This window comes from Schistocerca gregaria, chromosome 1 (genome assembly GCF_023897955.1).
Source record: "Schistocerca gregaria isolate iqSchGreg1 chromosome 1, iqSchGreg1.2, whole genome shotgun sequence".
NCBI classification, from domain to species: domain Eukaryota; kingdom Metazoa; phylum Arthropoda; class Insecta; order Orthoptera; family Acrididae; genus Schistocerca; species Schistocerca gregaria.
The window spans coordinates 1,779,190-1,800,609 of record NC_064920.1 but is presented as its reverse complement, the minus strand read 5'-3'; the positions used below and the strand labels follow the sequence as shown (position 1 = coordinate 1,800,609).

The 21,420-nt window shown below is 43.4% G+C and overlaps 1 protein-coding gene across 5 annotated transcripts in view; it reads right to left on the bottom strand.

Moving 5' to 3' along the window:
• Window positions 1–21,420, bottom strand: part of LOC126318743 (mitochondrial import receptor subunit TOM22 homolog) — a 131,013-nt gene that overhangs the window by 93,752 nt on the left and 15,841 nt on the right. For 4 of the 5 annotated variants that reach the window (XR_007557718.1, XM_049993512.1, XM_049993515.1 and 1 more), the window contains exons 2-3: window positions 18,921–19,023; window positions 18,668–18,795 (exon numbers count right to left, since the gene is read on the bottom strand). Coding sequence is in view for 4 of the 5 variants with exons in the window: in XM_049993512.1 (XP_049849469.1) it covers window positions 18,668–18,795; window positions 18,921–19,023 (231 nt within the window). In the remaining variant the exon portion in view is untranslated. Of the gene's footprint in view, window positions 1–9,241; window positions 9,368–18,667; window positions 18,796–18,920; window positions 19,024–21,420 lie in introns of those variants that run through there. The other variant, XM_049993514.1, reaches the window with a different exon arrangement.

Genomic DNA, 21,420 nt, shown 5'->3' with positions numbered 1-21,420 from the left:
GAAAACCCTTTCCAGCATCAAATCGAGAAACTACGAGGAACTCTGGGGCAGGCAGTAGTACTTTTGTCACTGTTGGCTGGTCAAGTTTCCGTTTGTGGGCAGAGGTCGAGAGAGGAGAAGAAGAAGAAGAAGAGAAATCCATTGCGGAGGAATCCCCCATCATTGCGAGCATCTCCGATGGCACACTCCTTCCTTGTGGGGACCCTCTCAGAGGGCACTCTCGCCTTAGGTGATTGTTCACACCTCAGGTCACACCTCCCGAGAAAAGGACGGAGCGACCAATCATCATGGTCGGAAGATGTCAGCTCAGGCAATCACACCCCTCCACCCCGTCACTGGCTATGCGTGCGAACGCGTGGGTCGGCCTTCAGGCACACACAGGGAGGAGAGAAGGAAAGAAAGGACAGAGGGAAAGAAAGGACAGAGGGAAAGAAAGGACAGAGGGAAAGAAAGGACAGAGGGAAAGAAAGGACAGAGGGAAAGAAAGGACAGAGGGAAAGAAAGGACAGAGGGAAAGAAAGGACAGAGGGAAAGAAAGGACAGAGGGAAAGAAAGGACAGAGGGAAAGAAAGGACAGACTGTCTCAAATGCCGAGGCGGAGACCAGAGAAGGCAAGGAGAAGAAGGCAAGGAGAAGAGTAAAGAAGACAGTGAGATGGAGAAGAACAAAGAAAGGTACCAACCAAAGAAAGGAAGAAACCAGAAGAAGTGAAAAACCAAAATGACTGCAAATATAGGTCGTGATACAGTCCGTCTCCGGATGCAGGTGCGAACTACCTCCTTGAGGGGGAGGGATTCTTTGTAGCCGCCTCTTACGACAGGCAGGAATACCTCGGGCCTATTCTAACAGTCGGACCCGCATGGGGGCTGAAGGCTATGCTAACTATCGTCTCGGCAAATGAGAGAGTATTTTGTCAGTGATCCATCACTAGCAAAATCGGTTTTACAACTGGGGCGAGTGCTAGGAAGTCTCTCTCTAGACCTGCTGTGTGGCGGCACTCGGTCTGCAATCACTGATAGTGGCGACACGTGGGTCCGATGTATACTACCGGACTGCGGCCGATTTAAAGGCTATCAACTACCAAGTGTGGTGTCTGGCGGTGACACCACAAACTGCAGGATGGGTAAGAGCTAAGGAATGATCAGTATGGTATTTAAGAAGGGACTGGTGGAAAGAGTAAGTGCTGCCAGAGGAGGAAAATAGTAATCTGAAGCCTTCGGGGACTACACCAAAGGTTAAGTGGGACTGGAGGAAAAGTATGTGGAGCTGTTGTTTGGCTGCAGCAAGAGCGTATGTGTGAAACCTTAGGTGTTGAAATATAAGGTTAAGGAACATGAAATTGGTGAAAAAAAGCAGAGATTACTTAGTTTGGTGAATGTAACACTATGGAAGAGAAACAATAGTATAGATTCTGTTCACAGGCAATTACACAATTATATTGATTCTAAGATTTAATATTTTCTTATGTAGCATATAAACCAATGATGCTCATTGTAAATATCCATCCGTTTTTATAGTTTGTACATGACTTATCATTGATAACTATTGGTATAGATGTGGTACACTGAAGTAACCTCCTTGTAGAGTACTCATAAATTAATCAGCAATCAGGCACACCATGGGCAACACTGACATCAAGAGAATGGCAAACCCTTCAACCACCAGAAGACATTGTGGAGGAAACAAAACGCTTTCCTCAAGGGTAATGGAACAAGGGCTAGCACCCTGACAGTTTTTCAGTTCACATGCCACTCAACATGAGGTGAAAACAGTCAAGAAACCAACACCAAAAACACACCATAATACCATAATGTGTACCGTACTTGGAATTATCAGCTCAGAAGTCCCCTTTAAATGGTAATTCACCTTCAGAAAGGTGGCCTGGAAAATTTTATCAATGGAATTGAGCAATGAAGTTGCAAAACTTAAATTGACTCCAAAAACATATAAGGATTTTGTAACACTTATAAAATCTCTCTTGGAAACACGTACTTGTGGATGCAGAACAATACATGTTTGGTCTCAACCAAGACACAGTTAGCCTGTGGCGGCCACAATGTTCAAATGAGCGAAGGGCTAAACTATGGCACAGCCGACACAAGTGCAGCTATACCATTATGCCAGATTTTGGGATGCACCAGACCACACAGGACAAAAGCAGGCAGGCAGTGTGAGCTGGTCAACACAATACAGCACACATTTCTGACTTCTCCCGCTGCTGACCATGTATGTCAAGTTAACACGACTCCCCCGCAAACACGCACGCGTGATCTTAAATGCTGTCGCCCGTTTCACAGTGTGCACCCTTTCTCTCTTTCATGGACATCATGGTGCCTCCGGTTGTGCCAGGAGCTGAACATTCGGTGACACAGCTTTTGTCTCGCTCAGTCCATGTGGTCGCATCATGGCTCATCGCTGGAGTGTACACCCTCTGAGATCAGTGACAGAGCCATACCACCAGTGCAACGCACCTGTACGGACAGGCTTTAGTGATGAATTGCATTTGTAATTTAGTGTAAGACTTGTGGAGAATAAATGTGTCATGACCAAAAATGCTCTAGTCATTTCTGTCAGCAAGCCTCTCCCTTTAACATTGTGTGTGGGTACAGCAATACAGCTGGTTCACTGCATGCCAATGACTGTAAGCAGTGATACCACCATCTCTGCTTCACTGGTGAACCCTGCATGATCCAAGGCTAAAAACATGTGGTGATGAACGTTCATTGGTACAAGTGACTTGGAACTGCAAGCAAGCTGGCGTGTATATGCCCGCACCCAAACAGTGCTCCATAGTGATAAAATATGTTTTTTTAACAAACTTTTTTTTGTGTTGTTTTTGTGCGAGTATGTTTCTTTCATGAACTGACTAGTTTTATTCTTTTTTTGCGTGTTTTCGTTTGTCATGTTATTTTCATTGTGTATTTTCCCCTTGTGTGAGGACTCGACTCTAAGCTAAGATGACAACATTAGAAGAGTTGCAAAAGACTGTTGAAGACCTGCTTGCACGAAACAAGGGGCTGGAGAGTGAGCTACAAGCTCTGACTACACGCTCAGATGCTGCGCAGCCACAGACAGCCCAGGACAATTTTGGCACTCAAATCCCCACCACAATGACACTTCCTACAATCATCAGAGTGCCAACAAGCACTGGATGGGTGTCGATCAGGCTGCCTCCCTTTTGGCCCCACGAACCTGTAATGTAGTTCAGCCAAGTGGAGGCGATCTTTATGAGCAATCATGTAACCTGTGACCTGGCGAAATTTGGACACGTGGTGAGCCAGCTCGACCAGAACTATGCGGCTGAAGTGTGGGATATAATCACCACTCTGCCAATGCAGTCAACCTACAAATGGCTCAAGGAAGAGCTGATCCAGTCGAAAGAATGAGTGCACCAACTGCTGTGGCAATAGGAATATGACCACCGGAGGCCCTCACAGTTCCTGAGCCACTTGCGGAGCCTCACACAGACCGACACGGTGGCAGATTTGCTGTTACACACTATCTGGGTGCACAGCTTCTCAGCTCAGTTGCACGCAGAGATAGCAGCACAGATGGAGATGCAGCTGGACACAATCACTAACTTAGACGACTGGGTGCACGTGCGCTGACAACGGTGCCTAGCACCACGGCTGTGGCAGCTTACGACACCATCCCCCCCACCTCCGTGGTGGCACACGCCTGCCACACCAGCATTGAATGCTGACCTGCAGCAGCCAGTGCAAAACTTGGCCGCACAGGTGGCAGCTCTCTCCACACAAGTCGACCGGTTGGTGCACTTGCAGCAGCAGGGCAGTGCGCATCACAGCGGCAGCAGACTAGGCTACTGGCAGCGTGGCTCGTGCAGCCAGCAATACAGAAACAACCACTCCAATGGTACCCCACAGACGTCAGAGCACGCACAAAGTGACTACTGCTGGTACCACGCCCATTTCGGCAACAAAGCAACCATGTGCCACGCTCCTTGCTGGCACCCAAATGCTGGCTGTGACCGGACCTAGGCACACCCGGCTGCAGTACGATATCGAAGCACCTGTTTGTTGCAGAATGGAGTCGCGAGTATGAGGTACCTAGTCGACACTGCTTCAGACCTTTCGATATTCCTCTATTCTATGCTACGAGACTGCAGGTGGGTCGAGGCACTCTCCCTCACAGCGGCAAACAATTCAACTATCAAAACTTATGGCACACACAGCCACAGTTTAGATCTAGCTCTAAGCTGAGAAATTCTCATGGACTTTTACTGTGACCAATGTCAATGAGCCGATCCTGGGTGCAGACTTTCTCGGCCACTACGGGCTGCTGGCCAACATCGCAAATGGCCAGCTAATCTATGTGACGACAAATTTAAAGTTAGCGAGACTGCACCGGCAGGCCTCATTCTACAGTGTTGAAAACCTGTGAAGTGCCCCAGACCTAACAATGACATCCTTGAAAAATTACCCAACCGCACCCATCCAGCTGGCACATTGAGAGACGTTAAACATTCGATGGTGGACCACATAATAACCACACCTGGACCCCCAACATCATGTTGCCCATGTCAACTCGTGCCTGATAGACTTGCAGCAGCAAAGGCATCGTTCGACCATTGAGCAGCCCACTGTCGTCGGCATTACATTTAGTACAAAAAAAAAGACAATTTGGGGTGCACATTTATGGACTCTCGTGCCCTTAATTCACAAACAGTGACGGATCGATACCCAGTCCCACACCTTCAAGAGTTCAGTTATACTTTGGCGGGCTGTTTGGTGTTCAGCCAGATAGATTGCACAAACATGTACACCCAAATTCCGGTGGTGCCCAAAGACATTGAAAAAACAGCTATTGTAAATATCTTTTGGACTTTTCAAAAGCCTGTTTATGACTTTTGGTCTTCGGAATGCTCCCCAGACTTGGCAGCTGTTCCTGGATGGCGTCTTGCGAGGCATGCCATTTTGTTTTGTGTAACTTGACGATGTCCTGGTGTATTCCAAGTCACCCGAGCTCCACCACCACCACCACCACCACCACTTTCAGTTCCTGAGTGAAGCCGACATTGTTATTAATCCAGCAAAATGTGAATTTGGTGTGACAGAAATCTAGTTTCTTGGCCATTTAATTACCCCCCACCGGATCGACACCACTACTGAAGAAAGTGCAAGTGATACTGAACATGCCATGTACCGCACATACACAAAGAACTATACCGTTACCTCGGCATATTGAACTTTTATCACCAACACCTGGCCAACTGTGCCACCATGAAAGAGCCGTTGACTAAGGCGTTACATGGTCCTACCTCAAAGGGAAAGATCCCTGTGTGTTGGACAGATGCAACGGAGCAGAGCTTCACAGACTCAAAACAGAATCTCGCAGAAGCGATGCTGCTCGTGCATCCGGTACATGACGCGGACTTGGCTGTAGTTGTGGACGCCAGCATGGCCACCACCAGTGCAGCATTACAACAGCACATTGGCGGAAGCTGGCAGCCTCTCGATTTTTTCTCTAAAAAGTTATCCAAATCGCAATGCGCTCGGAGTGCTTATGACCGAGAGTTGCTTGCGGTGTATGCAGCAGTGAAATACTTCCGACCATCCGTAGAAACCAACAACTCGTCATTTTCACCGACCACAAACCCATTACTCACGCATTCCAGAACACTCACACTAAGTGTTCACCGCGCCAACTCCAGCAATTACATTACATGTCACAATTCACGACAGACACCCGACATTTCGGGGATAGACAATATCGTCGGCAATTGTTCATCCCGAGCGTGTGCCTTTATCTCACACTGTGTCAACTTTGAGGATGGCGGCCAACTACAGGAGAGTGATGAAGAACTGCACCACTTTCATTACGACACTTCGAGTGGCCTGCAACTAGAGCTGGTGCCTGTTCCCGGCTCTGCCCGTAAGATACGGTGTGACATCTCAACTGGCACTGACCGACCGTTCCTTTTGGAGAAATTCCAGGGGCAGTGCCTATCACTGAGCCCAAAGGCTGTCACACGCCGGCACCAATACCTCTGTGGCACTCATGGCTGCACATTTCATCTGGCCGGGGCTTTGGAAGGACTGGCGTGAATGGGCATGCACTTGCACAGCATGTCAGTTTGCCAAGGTCGTGAGGTCCACTCACATGCCCGTGGGCACCTTCCCTGATTCGACACGCCAATTTGCGCACATTCATGTGGACCTCATTGGCCCGCTGCCTCAAGGCAAGCGGTATCTCTTAACTATGATGGACCGCTTCACTCATTGGCCAAAAGCAACACCCGTCACGGACATCACCACTGAGACTGTTGCCACCGAATTTGTTGACACCTGGGTGGCACCCTTTGGATGTGCCAGTCAGGTGACAACTGACCACGGCCACCAGTTTGACCACGTGTTATTCGCGCATATCACCTGACTGTGTGGCATCCGGTTACACAGGACAACAAGCTACCTTCTGGCATCAAATGGCGCAGTTAAATGGCTCCACAGGACTCTGAAAGCAACCCTAACTTGCCAAGATGCCTCGTGGCCAGAAACACTTCCACTGGTGCTGCTCGGCTGCGAGTAACACAGGAGAAGGAGATCAGTATGTCATCTACCGACCTTGTTTACTGACAACCTCTGACAATCCCAGGCGATTTTGTCAAAGAAGTTCCACTCCCACATGATGCCATCGCACCCTCTCTGGCAGAATGTCTGCACACTCCCACGGCTGGCCTCCGAGCGCACGGGATGGTATTTGTGCACGGTGGCTGCACGGTGGCCGCTGCATGCACGTCATATTGCATATTGATGCAGTACAGCCACATCTCCGGTTGCCCTACTACGTACCGCACCACACGAACGCCCGAGGAGACATAGTGCTGGTCATCGAGTGCAACGGGAAGCCATCTACATAGTCAATTGACCACATCAAGCCAGCTTACATCTTGCCTGCTCCAGCAGCCACACATTTCTTCAACCCAGCGGAAGGAAGATCTGTTTACAGATGACACTTCCTCTGCCAGAGGTCAGAAGGGGCCTGCACTCGTGGCTGCCGGTGACACACAGCTGCAGTCTGCTGTCATCGTGCCACTATGTACACATCCCACCACCCCACCTGGGCAGCCAGCATGGCCACCCTGACCGTACCCACCACAGGCTCTCTGGTAACCCCACCACAGCCGCCAGTGGACTACAACACGACCGCCGGCTGCTGCGTCCGATTCAAATGGCCGTGCTGCGTCGCCAATGTGCTACACCACCCAAAACGACAAACACACACCCGAGCCACTGAACACCGTCAGAATCCAGTGTCCACGAGCCACTGTCCTCTGTAGAGACCCAGCCTCACGCTGCCCGCATCTTCAGACTGTAACTCCAGTCGAGCCCTGGACAATGCCTCCAGTGACCGTCACAGCTCCTGGACCCGCATTCGTGTCCCTGTGTCTCCACCGCATCAGGTGTGGTGACCAGGTCAGCATCTGTGCCAGTTTACAATATTCGCTTTGCTGTCTAGCTCTGGACATCGCACTCCACACCACCTGGCTTGCCCGAAGTAGCTCCTGGACCCGGGTTCGAGTCCCAACTGTACCGCACTCGCACATATTCTTCGGACCTCCGTTGTCTCGAGGGTCGAAGTCGGTTCAAGTGCTGCGCTGTGTGCCCACGACTGAGTTACTTGGTGAAGTTGTGGAACAGTGCAACGAATGAACACTTGGACTTGCTACTCTCGACACCACTCTGAACAATGTAAATAGTGAACTTTTTTTGTAGCTCTTGTGATTACTCAGCATTGTTATTAAGATGTCAGTGCCTTCAAGACATTATACCAAATGACCTGAAGCATGTGCCTTCATCATGAATTGGACAGACAGTTGTAGTCAGTGCGTGCCGCTGCTGTCACTAGCCAACCGCATGAGAACATGCCCACCGCACACTTGCAGGTCCTGTGCGCTGATGTCACGGGCTGTCACACTCCCTTCCAACGCTGACCGACCCCTGCCAGTGCTGCCACACTGTCATCATGCAGTGCGTGAACTTTAAACACGCATGCACCACAGAACAATCACCACGTATTTGCAGACAGTGCGAGATGGTGAACACGACATGACACACACCTCCAACTTCTCCCATTGCTGACCACATACATTGAGTTAATGTGACTCTCCCAAAAATGCACATGTGCGATCTTAAATGTAGCCGTTCATTTCATGGTGTACACCCTTCTGTTCGGCAGTGCCTTTCTCTCTTTTGTGGACATCACAGCGCCTCTGGTCATGCCAGAAGCTGAACATTTGGATGCAGCTTTTGTCTCACTCGGTCGTTACGGTCGTGCCACTGCTCATCACTGGAGTGTATACTCTCCAGGACTGGTGACTGAGACAAGCATTAGTGATGAATTGTATTTGTAACTTAGTGTAAGACTTGTTAAGAATAAATATGTCATGACCAAAACTGCTCTAGTCATTTCCATCACCAAGCCTCTCTACTGAACATAGTGTGGGGGGTACAGCAATAAAGCCGGTTTGCTGCACGTTAATGACTGTAAGCGGTGATACCACATATCTCCGCTTCAAGCCTACTGAAAATCTACCAAGATAAATACAAAAGACACTCACAAGCTGAAAATCCTATTCAGGTACATGAAGAGCTGATGACATGTTTTGTAAAAGGCAGAATTGTCAAATCTTTTAACTGATCTAGATATAGCTCAAAAAGTAGAAAGTCTTGGAAAGTAATTAAAAGTCACAAGCAATGATCCTATAATACAACCAGAGGAATTTGTGCACATCTCAATGTATATCCATGTAGAATGAAGTAATAAAAAAGTTACTGAGCCCACCCCAGGCCCTTCTTCTATTGCACACCTGCATCCTTCTTTGACAGCCATCCCTGCCATCCCATTATAGATGGTGTCAGGAGTGAAATTCCTAGAGGTGAAGATGAATGGCCAGAGGGAAGTAGGTGGTCCCATGGTTCCACAGCAGCATCTTTCTTGCACTTAGATGTATATTATGGAGGAAGCATTATTAAATGAAGTAATATCATTAAAAATCAGTTTAGTAAATATATTTAAGGGATAAATTTAATATTTTGGTCAAAAATATTTACACAAATGAAGATACATAAAATTTAGCTGTTATCAAAATAATGCATGTATTCATTCAGATATTTTGTCAAAATATATTTTGTTTTTCTGTTTTTGCTTCTACAGTCCACACACCATTCTCGTGAAGTCACAGTTGATTCCACTTCAGAAATTTTCACATTGCAAAGCTCTCCAATTCTCTCAGTTATCTTCCTTGGCAATATTTTTGACACTACTCTTTGCTGAAGATGATCATGCAGAAGTGCAAAAGAAAGCTGCCTCAAAAACTCTTCTTCTCAGTTGTTCTTTCTGATCTGAGCTGAAAATAATAGCAGCATTTATCACAGGTGTGTTCATGATGCTATAAAAAACAACGATTGGCCATCTTTCAGTGTTTCTAGCTACATCATATGTTGCACTCATTCCATCTACAACGTCGACTCCGCCCTTAGTAAAGTTATAGAAAGTGATAATTTCTGATTTTATTTATTTTATCATTCTGTGTATTTTTGTCAATATTTCCATTGCGGTGCATCACTGACAGTAGTAATACCACTATTTTGTTTCGGCACATAAGAGGCTAAGGTGCAATTTTTCTGAAACCCAAACATGGATGACTTTTCTTGTCAGTTTTTAGTGTTAATAAATCCCCTTGGGACTTGTCTTGTTCTTCCTCAGGGTACAAACGATGGTCGTCTTCTTCGTAATCAATGTGTTTGCAAGCTCGTAACGTGTAAAATAATTGTCACGGGTTATGTGGTGGCCTGTATTCAGGATAGGCTGGCAAAGTCTCTAAACAAGTTCAACTGGTCTGTTGTCCTGTCTGTAAGGGCCTTCAAGCTGCTGCCCAACATCCATGTTGAATGTGTAAAACATTCTGGCATCCCTGCTGCAAAAACCTTTACTCCATACTTGTTTGACTTATTTGGCATGTACTGTCTGAATCTGCATCTTCCACGGAATGCTTCTAGTTTTTCATCAACTGTCACATATTCCGAAACTGTATAAGCCTTCTGAAAGTTTTCAACAATTAGACTGAACACCTGTCTTATTGCTGCCATGTGATCTGTTTTCTCCCATTCCATTCTCATTTGTTTGTCGTCAAATCTAATACATCAAAGGAGAAAACAAAATCTGTTTATGCCCATTGTGAGATGAAATATTTCAACTCCTGTGCCATCTGTTTACCACAAATTTTGTAGACTTAGTTGATGGGCATGCATTACACCTGTGTAGTACAATAATCCCAATAAGGACTTTATTTCAGCTTCATTAGTTTGTTATGCATCTCTTTCCCTTGAAAAGTTTCCCTGGACACTTTGAATGTACCTATTAGTGCAGCCAACAAGTATGAGTACAATGTTTTCATCAAAATCAGTTTCCAGCACTGTAGAGGATTTGTAGCACTTTTTGTAGCACCTTTCACACCTGGTAAATGAGTTACGATGTTATGACAACATGTGCGGGAGTTCTTTGGCAGAGCACGTGAGTCCCATACTGTTCCCTCTTTACTGACAACCACATCACTGTCAGCACCACAATCACCGTCTTCTGATTCATCACTCAACATTTTTTGTTCGGTGCCGGAATCACCTCAAAGTCGATTTCTCCATCTTCAGAATCACCAGCATCACTTTCAGCCATTACTTCTTCAATCAAGTTCCTAGTTCTCTCCTCCTGTGCCTCATAAGAACAAGCCATGATGCAGTTACAACATTTACATAACACTGAAATAGGGTACAAAGTGCAAAAAAATCTGTTCTACCACTAAACTAAGCAGACACTGCAAATATGTACACGCGTGAATAACCTTCGGAGCTAACAATAAACTGCCACCAGTGCATGCGGCTGGCCTGTGAGACCCTAGGCCACTTTGTTGTGAACTAACTGGAAGTGCTATTGTTGAAATACCAGATACACCATACCAAATTACTCTTATTACATTCATTTAAAGGTACTGAGAGGATAGGTTCTTGAAAACAACTTTCAGAAATTGCATTAATATGAAAATATTCTCCTTGGTCTGACAGACCATCTGCATGTACTGAGGGGTTAAAGTTGTGGCCATTTCAAGAATACTGGGAGATGTAATCTCAATAAATGTGAGTCCAGGAGAAATAGTTAACAGTTACTACTTAGTTCATTAAGATAGGTTTAAGCGATGGCATAGTGCTAATAAGTAAGAACAAGAATAAAGAGTTGCAAAATTATTTCTTGGTTAGGTTTTACTGTCTCCACATCATGTGGCATTGTTTCAAAACAGAAGTGCTGAGATACCACACATATGTGAAATGGGACGTAGGTGGGAAAATGATAGGATTATTGTTGGGGCTAGTATAACACCTGTAGCTGGGTCAGTGTTATCAAATGGATAAATCTCTATAACAAGAGTAACCAGCTATAGGCATTTGGATAGATTCCTCACTCACAATGTCTTCAGACAAAGACCAAAGCACGGTTACCATGGATCCCCTACTATTGTAAATTTTTTTCCTAATAGCTAAAATATAAAATATGGCACAAAGCTGAGCGCTAAGTCCTCCGCTGGCGCGCTGCAAAGATTGCGTAAGCTGTTCAGCGGGTTGCATTGGCCGCCTTTGTAGGCGTAACATGCTGTTGCATCCTTGAGCCCCCGGTTCTAGATGTACCCTTGTCCGGTTAATGGCTGACGCTACAGATCAGTTTGCAAATAAACAATTTATTTATGAAAATATACAGTACAATCACCAACAAACTTTACATATTCACATACACCTTTACCTTTTACCCAAATGAATACAGACTCTTTTACAGATAATTTCCTCCTATTACAAGTATACAACGACAAAGCAGAAGGCGACATATAAGCAGATTTACCAAAGTCTTTATTAGCAAGTTCGGCCATGTAGTAGGTGCGAAATGAAATAATGTCTCTGTCAACAAAACTTTCAAGTCCACCAACATTGGGTACTCCAGAACCTCCACGGACAATGGCTACAGTAAACCATCCATTGCCATGATCAAAAGAATCATTAATATCTAAACTAAAATTAAGTCGGCACCCTCAGAAAACAGAAGGTGGGTAAAAGGTCCGTCCGTACAGACGATACCGTCGCCGTTCTAAACAGACAGTGTACAAAACCATCGAGAACATTGAGTTCGCTACAACATCTGGAGACAAGAAGAATCGTATACCAGTCAAGTCTGTTGCTGCTCAAGCCTTGCTGGACAGACCTTGTGTTTTCTGTGGGTGCCGACTTAATTTTAGTTTAGATATTAATGATTCTTTTGATCATGGCAACAGATGGTTTACTGTAGCCATTGTCCGTGGAGGTTCTGGAGTACCTAATGTTGGTGGACTCTAAAAGTTTTGTTGACAGAGACATTATTGTATTTCAAGGCCAGTATCGTCGAACAACAGGGTAGTGCATGAACCATTCTGTTCACATAAGTCAGATTAGATCCCCACAGGTTAAGAAAGGGTTTAGCCCTTAGTACATGGTATTCTACTTGATATTGTTAGTGATAGGCAGTAAGCAATTAACATGATATGAGGCGGAAAACATAAGGGACAAATCAAATCATAGAGCTAGGAAGCCATCCTCATGTCTGTTCCCTCCCTCATAGTGGAGCCAAAAGCTGCTCACCAATGAGGAACAGAATTAATTGTGAACTCTCTGTGTGAAGTGAAGTGCTAGCAAGGTTGAAAGAACTGTAAACAGTGAAAATGGACCAAGTTACAACATGATGAAGTTAAAAATGTAAGAGATACAGCACTGGCAGAAAAAAAATCACAGTACCAAAAAATAATTAATGTACAGTAATGATATTTCTGCAATACATTTGTCTAGGTAACATTCTCAAATGGTTAACATTGTAAGATAATGAAAGTGCAAGATAAGCCATTGCAAATGCGAAATGGTTAACATTGTAAGATAATGAAAGTGCAAGATAAGCCATTGCAAATGCGAAATGCTGGTATATCAGTAACTGGTGTAACTGCCAGAAGATTAAATTCAAGCATTCTGTTGTAGAGGTGCCAGAAGTCAGTTTGTGGGATGGAGATCCACGCCTGTTTTACTTCATTGGTCAATACAGGGATGGTTAATGCTGTCTGTGGATAGCACTCTGGAGTTGTTATCGGAAGATGTCTTGCATGTACTCAACTGGAGACAGATCTGGTGGTCAAGGAGGCCAAGGCAACATGTTAGCACTGTGTAGATAATGTTGGGTTACAGCAGCAGTATGTTGGCAAACATTATCCTATAGGAAAAACCCCTTGGAATGTTGTTGATGAATGGCAGCACAACATTTCAAATCACCACCGACATACAAATTTGCAGTCAGGGTGCATGAGATAACCACGTGAATGCTCCTGCTGTCATATAAAATCACACCCCAGACCAGTGCATCTAGTATGCTGACAGATTCGTTGCTGGTCCTCAACTGGCCTCCTCCGAACCAACAAATGGATATCACTGGCACCAAGGCTGAACCAGCAGTCATCAGAAAACAAGACATCTACCCTACCCTCCAATGAGCTCTTGCTTGACACCACTGAAGTTGTAGATGGCAGTGGTTTGGTTTCAGTGAATGCATGCTACAGGACATCTAGCTCAGAACTGTTCTTGAAGTAACCAATTTGCAACAGTTCATTTTGCCACTGTGGTGCCAACTGATGCTCAAATTGCTGCTGCAGATGCAGTATGATGCGCCACAGTCATATGCTGAACACAATGGTATTCCCTCTTGGTAGTGCCACACATCTGTCTGGAATCCAGTCTTCTTGTGACCACAGATTCTGGTGATCACAGCTGCCAGCAGTCATGTACAGTGGCTACATTCCTGTCAAGCCTTGCTGTAGTGTTGCAAAAGGAAAATCCAGCTTCTTGTAGTCCTGTTAGACAATCTCATTCAAACTCACTGAGACGTTAATAATGGTGTCTTTGTCACTTTAAATGCATTCTTGACTAATAACAACTCACCATGCCAAATCTCAAAGGTAATCAAGACTCATTACTGTTACAGCATGTATTTATAGCAAACCTGATTTGCATCCTCACAGTGATGCTACTAATGCCACTTCCATGTGACTAGCATGAAATGAATAGAAATCATCTTTCAGTCATAGAAACACACTGCCAACTTTCATGTATGTTGCACAATGCCTTCTTGATGCTCCATTTTTTTTTCCATCTATATATTTCATAATGGCTGTAGTCACTGCAATGCATGATCCTTCAGACATGCATGCGTGCATTGTTCTTGTTAACAACACAGGCACTGAAATATATTTATCTGCCAATACCAGGCAGTGACTTTCAATTAAAATATCCTATCCTGTATGGGAATTATGTAATGCGTGTACAAGTATAGATTGTAATGCAGAAATGACACTATATGGAAATTTGTGACTGGCTGCGAGTTGTGCACCAATAGCCAAAGCAGTTAAGGTGACTGCTCATCTAAAGCAGGAAATCACATTCGAGTCCCAGTCCAGCACAAATTTTTGTTGTCATCATTCCCTTATACAGATGATGTATGCCTGTATTGGAATGGAAGATTGATCCAAGAGATCTGTAATCAGGCCACAGCCAGAATCAGCCAGTGCTGATCATTGAACTGCATGATCAGCAGAAGTGACTGCCCCTGCATCAACATACCACACATGCCGACATCAGTTCAGTCTCCAGGAAGTAGTATAGCCTGAGCCACTGCTGCTTATAACAGCCGATCATTGCCTCTGCTCCAGATAATGCATCCACCACTGTGGAGCCAACAGAAGAGAAGCAGCATTCAAAACTCACCCAAGCCAGGTCATCATCATGATTCGACCATCAGGACATTGTGGTATCCACCACTATTAAATCTCCACACTGAGCAGTGGCACACTCCATTATGCATGGCCGAGAACCCATCATTGGCTGCTCTTCTCCATGCACAGCCCACTGCTAGCATTGCAGTCCATCTTTGTACACACACTTGGACACTCAGAACACACAGTGATTGGCCACCCTGAACATGCAGTGACCCCAGCCACCAGCTCCATTACTATGGAGCCTTATTTAACAATGACACCAATGTCTACAAGCCAGTTCTCATCGTACTATGTTCTACTCAACAACTCAGAAGTACTATGCTGCAGTGGACTGTTTCATCTCTTGGACTGATGTATCTGTTGCTCACTGTTGGCTTGGCTGCACTCTGGACATAGAATTTAGCTGCTATACTGCAACTTGAACTTCAACATTCACTAGGTTTAGTATGTCAATGAAATTGTGATTTCTGCCCAAATTCCACATTCCACTTGCACTTTCTGGCCATTGGTATAACCACCATCAATTTATATTATTTTCGTAAAGTGTTTACCTAACATTGGGCACTTGGTGGAGGAATTATTTGTATCAGTTTGTGTTAGTAAACTGTGGAACTGTGAGATATAACTGGTTGTAACAACCATATGTGATGCTGGGCCAACACTGTCAATTCAACCCAGCATACTGACTACACCAGCTCAGTCCACCACTATCTGAGCAGCATATGCCAACTGCTTCCTGCATCTACCTTGCCCGCTGCTACAATGTGCCAGAGATGAAGGGTGCAGCTGAATCTGTGCTCAAGCTGAGTAAATTAACAAAGAAGTAATAAAGAAGTTACTGAACCTTCATCACGGCATCCTTCTGCTGCACACCTGCATCCAACTTTAGCCAGCAAACAACCATCCACACACCCAGCCATCCCTGCTATTCCTTTATAAAAATTACCACAATACATGGAAGAAAATAACTTCTTGAGGTTGCTTTGCACAGCAACAGTGTTGGTAAGGGCTGCGAAACAAATGAAAAGTATCAGAGCTGCAGGACAGATGATATAAGAACAAAGCAGCCAATGCATTTTGGACCAGAGACTCTAAAGTGGTTGGTTAAATTTATTAATTAATGTTCTGAATCTGCCCACATACCTACTTTCAAGCTGGGGAAACAATCTACCGATCAAAGGAATTTTCACTGGTTCTCTCTTATGTGCCACCTGCAGATAGACTTCGAGAGGATGATACAGCCTAGGATTTCAAGTACAAATTAAAAGATCATTCCAGGGCAAGCTCACTAACACCAAGGCAGGAAATATTATGACCTGAAAAACCTCACGTTCATTCCTGTAAAGACTGGAGTATGTGAAAACTGAAAACTAAGTGGAGAAGATCAGAAACCCATCACTGAGGCATTGCATACTATCTGGGAATAAGTCTGGATTGCACGCAATATTTTAGAGCACACAGTGAGGGTTTGAAAGGAAAAATCTGCTGAAGAAACAACATCTTGGGAAATCTGACAAATTCTGTGTGTGGGAGCAAATCCCCACCTTCTCTGGTAAACTGTGCTGGGATCTTTTTTGTGGGAGAGTAGGGCACACCAGTTTGGAGTGTCAGTCCACAGCATGTACGTGAACATAGCCTTAAATGTGTTAGCCCACTTTGTTACAGAGTGCCTTAGATCAACCCCAGACCCAAAAATCTACTCTTTGGTCGGCATTGCATCTCCATCCATAACATTAGAATGCTGCGAGGAACAGATTGGAATAAGCAAATAGAAAACCCAAAACATTTGTGGTACTATTATACATCAGCAGCATTCTGCTTTAAATATAGGAAAAGTTTATGTTGAACGTTATTATTAGATGTCAAGCCTGATCCAGTTTTAGACATGTTTTTCTGTGGCAACCAAGTACCCCTAAGAAAGAGTGCTTCACTCCAAGAGAAGAAATCAGCTGTGGTACTGACCCTATACTAATTGGAGAACCCTTAATAGATCAAGAACAGGAGTCTCAAGGTATCGAATAAATTTGGTCTCATGGATATGAGGAGGGGATTACATGCAGCTGAGCAGTGGTCCAACCAGTTAATTTACTACTATTATGGATGGATCCTGTATCCAGAAAGATGTCTTAAAAGCCACTATCAAATACATTAAGGTTGCAGAATTATGGAGAGAAAATGTGGTGTCTCTCTCCCAGACATGGAGTTAAAATAATCAGTGTACATGTGTTAACATTGAGTAAGTGGAAGCAGCAGCTTTTGTTGAAATATTGAATTTTTAGAGCTCTTGGTATTATGTTCATTTGTAGCCTTTATAAGCACAAATTGAATATAGGCATTAAGTAACAATTATTTGTGATTACAGCATACAGAATTAGTTTATGGCAGTTTAAAATTTATATCTTGACTTGTTCTACATATCAGAATGTTCTTTCACACAACCAGATGCTTGAACAAACAAATGAATGAATGAACTGTGATCTTAATTGGCTTACACTTTGTCATTCTTTCTTGGTAAACTGGTTTTGGAATACATTAATTCAGACAGATTTCTGTTTCTGTATTCAAACATAACATTTTACAACTTCATCATCATCTTGGACAGTTTCTAGCCTCTGGCTGAGTCTGTTTTGAACATAAGCCTCTCAATCACCTTCTTTATTGCCACTATCTCTCTGTCTTCACTTTGGTCTAGTCTTTTCCTTTCTTCTGGATGCATTCCTCTACTCCTTTCAGCCATCTGTCTCTCAGTCTTTCTCTTGGTATCTTATTCCAGTATCATCTCATATAACCTCCTGGGTATCCTCTTCTCCTCCACTCACTTATATGCCCATACCACCTCAGCCTTGATTTCTCTATCTCTTCCTGTAATGATTCTATATTCATTAACACTCTGATCCTCTCATTTCTTAACCTGTCTGTCTTTGTCACTCCAATACTGTTCCTCAAGAATTTCATCTGCTTTTCTCTCTGCCTTTCATAACCCAAGGTTTGGATGCATATGTCAGGATCAGGACATAGTATGACCAGTATATAACCTTTTCACTGATTTGGCGTACATCCTTGCTCCATGGCAGGTTTCTGACTGTTTCGAAATGCTTCCGATTTTCTCCCACTTGGAACTAACATGAAACATTTTTTTAAAGGTACAAATTCCACACAACAATCAACTGAATACAACATGAATAATATTTAACTTGATGATGCTGAAAAAATAATAAAACAGAAAGAAACTTCCACATGGGAAAAATATATTAAAAACAAAGATTCCAAGACTTACCAAGCGGGAAAGCGCCGGCAGACAGGCACATGAACAAAACACACAAACACACACACAGAATTACGAGCTTTCGCAACTGGCAGTTGCTTCGTCAGGAAAGAGGGAAGGAGAGGGAAAAATGAAAGGATGTGGGTTTTAAGGGAGAGGGTAAGGAGTCATTCCAATCCCGGGAGCGGAAAGACTTCCCTTAGGGGAAAAAAAGGACAGGTGTACACTCGCACACACACACATATATGGATATCCATATATGTGTGTGTGTGTGTGTGTGTGCGAGTGTACACCTGTCCTTTTTTTCCCCTAAGGGAAGTCTTTCCGCTCCCGGGATTGGAATGACTCCTTACCCTCTCCCTTAAAACCCACATCCTTTCATTTTTCCCTCTCCTTCCCTCTTTCCTGACGAAGCAACTGCCAGTTGCGAAAGCTCGTAATTCTGTGTGTGTGTTTTGTTCATGTGCCTGTCTGCCGGCGCTTTCCCGCTTGGTAAGTCTTGGAATCTTTGTTTTTAATGAAAAAATAATAACCTATATACCTCAGATGATGGTTACCTGACTCTGATGTCTTCGTTGTTCATTTTCAATTTCAGCTCTTTCCACTTCAAGTATAACAGGAATGAAAATAAGTATAGATGTGCTAAAAAACAACCATGTAGCAGTTCGTCCAAAATTATAAAATGCTGCAATAAGAAAGGACAGCTAATTATTTTCATGAGACACAAACTTTGATTTTTTAGATATACTATTATTACTTCTTGTCGCAAATTAAGAGGCAAAATAATATGAAGAAAATCAATAAACATACCTTTAAATGCATTGCAAGTCTGAGTAAACACAACATAAGAAACATTACGAAAACTTTCTGGGAAAAGTAACCACAATTTTTGTATTAAACTTTGGTTTCCATCCTGCAAGTATAAAGATATAATTCAGTCAGGTAAAGAAGCATTAAGTGCACTGTTAAATGTAGCAGTTACGGATGAGCACAATAATACATACACTCAAACCATATTCTCCAGAAAATGTGTAAAAAACCTGAACATATTAACTCATGGGCTACAAAAGCACCAACTAAAGTAGCTAACAATGCATACTATGATTCAAAGCCAGCATTCTTGTAATTGAATTAAGTCAGTTAATTAATAAAAATGTATTTGAGCACAAATTAATAAACCAGTGGTTAGAGGTAACATGAAAGTGGAGAGAAAAAAAACAACAAGCAAACAGCCTCAGTCTAGCACAGATTAGAATGGACTCTTGCTTCAGAACAGTTACTAAAAGCACTACCATCACAGCCATTTCAGTGGCCAATGGAAATTATACTGTTGCTACTCCACCACTCAGAAATAGGAAAATCAAACAATGGAAAATCCAGGATGGAATGTAACAATATTATGAAAAGGATAGTTGCTACTCACTATGTAGCAGAGATGCTGAATCGCAGATAGGCACAACAAAAAGACTGACACACAATAAGCTTTTGGCCAACAAAGCCTTTGTCAAACACACACACACACACACACACACACACACACACACACACACACACACGCACACAGCTTAAATGACTTACATTCTCACTTGTCACAAACATTTCTGAATATTTAAAGATTTCTGACATTGTAGATAGGCAGGAACCTAAGAACAGCTTTAATTGCTGTGAATGAAATGAGCAGCAATCATATTTACAGTCTTACTTGTCACAAATATTTAGCTGTGACCAAATCCTTAACAATTCTTTTGTAAATCTGGTGGTCAAGACAAAGATTGCACCTCACAGAAAGTGAGTGTTGTCATTTGACTAATAACAGATTGCAGGTGAATGGAGGGATATCACATAGTTTCAATTATTGGTTATTGCTGTTTCAGGCTAAGTTGTCTAATAATAAGTACAAGCAGGGAAACTTTGTCACATTTTGAATAACAGTTGTGGAATCCTTCACTATTGACTCCATCACCATCTAGATCACTCACAGGAGTTGGCAGCTGCTTCCAACATGCATCCTCCAGTGTGGGAGACTCCACAGGCAGGGACTGCAGTACCCCATTGGAAGGGTTGAGAAAGTGTAGGCTGGCCACCTCATGAGCATTCTTGGTTCAATCTTGAGGTTGCTCACTCATGGTTAATGTGCTTTACTAATCAGTCATCATTACTTTGCTTGTATTGTGGCCTGCTGTGTGTCTGGACACTGCATCTAACGACGTTAAGTGATATCAAACTGTCACTAAGTGCTGTTCATCTCATCGCTTTTTAGTGTGAGTGCCACCTTATCCTGATCACCTAAGCCTGGGACAATACAACACACCATGTTCCTCAATAATCCAATAGAAGCATCAATGCTTTCATTGAATAGAGCAAACAACAAATGATAGATATGGTGTGCATTTTAGGTTTATTCATTGTCTCCTGCACTTGTCATTGCTTTTTCTATCAACTTCTGGAAGATGCATTTTCTAGTATCGTTGTCTTCAAAAGTGTCTCATCCCAGCCACTCATTCTGACATATGTGAGAACTATTTCTTTTGTTCAATGCAGTTTCTAATTCATTATTGGGAATAAATTTGTGTGTCGCATTTTGTATAATAGTGCACCTTGGGAATACTCCACCAAAAGCTTGGTAAAATTTGACAACTTAGCCAATCCAAAATTTGGTCTTTCTTTACCTCTTTCACAATTTTTTAAATCTAGCATTTTGGGGTCTTTGTACAGGTTGTTAAAATGTCAGGGTTCATTAGATTCAAACTGAGAGCATGAAGATATTAAAATTATGACATTATGCTACAGCTTGCTGTCTCCAACGTGATGAACAAGAAAATGAGCAGTAAAAAAAAGCAGCAAAAGAGTTCAATATTCCTCAAACAACAATTGAAATTGAAGTTAAACATCTCCATTTAAAGACACAAGGGTGCCAGAGTGCACTGAGCATTGAAGCAGAGGACGAGATCCTCGTGTGTGTGCAGATCGCGGAATGCTTCTTGATGCTTTTGAAAAATGTCTTAGTTTCAATGGAGAAGCAGATTTCACAACTGAAAACAATTTATCTGGTGACAACTGGTACTGTTCTGTTGTGAAACAGCATAACCAAAGGCTTTCTTTGAACAAGAGGCAAAATATTTCTCACACAAGATTAGTGTTGGAGTAGATCAACTTAAAGCATACTTCAGTCTTTTGCAATAATCATTAGAAGCAGTTCCTCCATCTCACATATTAAACTATGATGAGTCAGATCTGACTGATGATCCAGGGTCCAAAAAAAAGTATCCAGAAAAGAATTATAAATTCAACAAATTCAAGTATTTCTTTA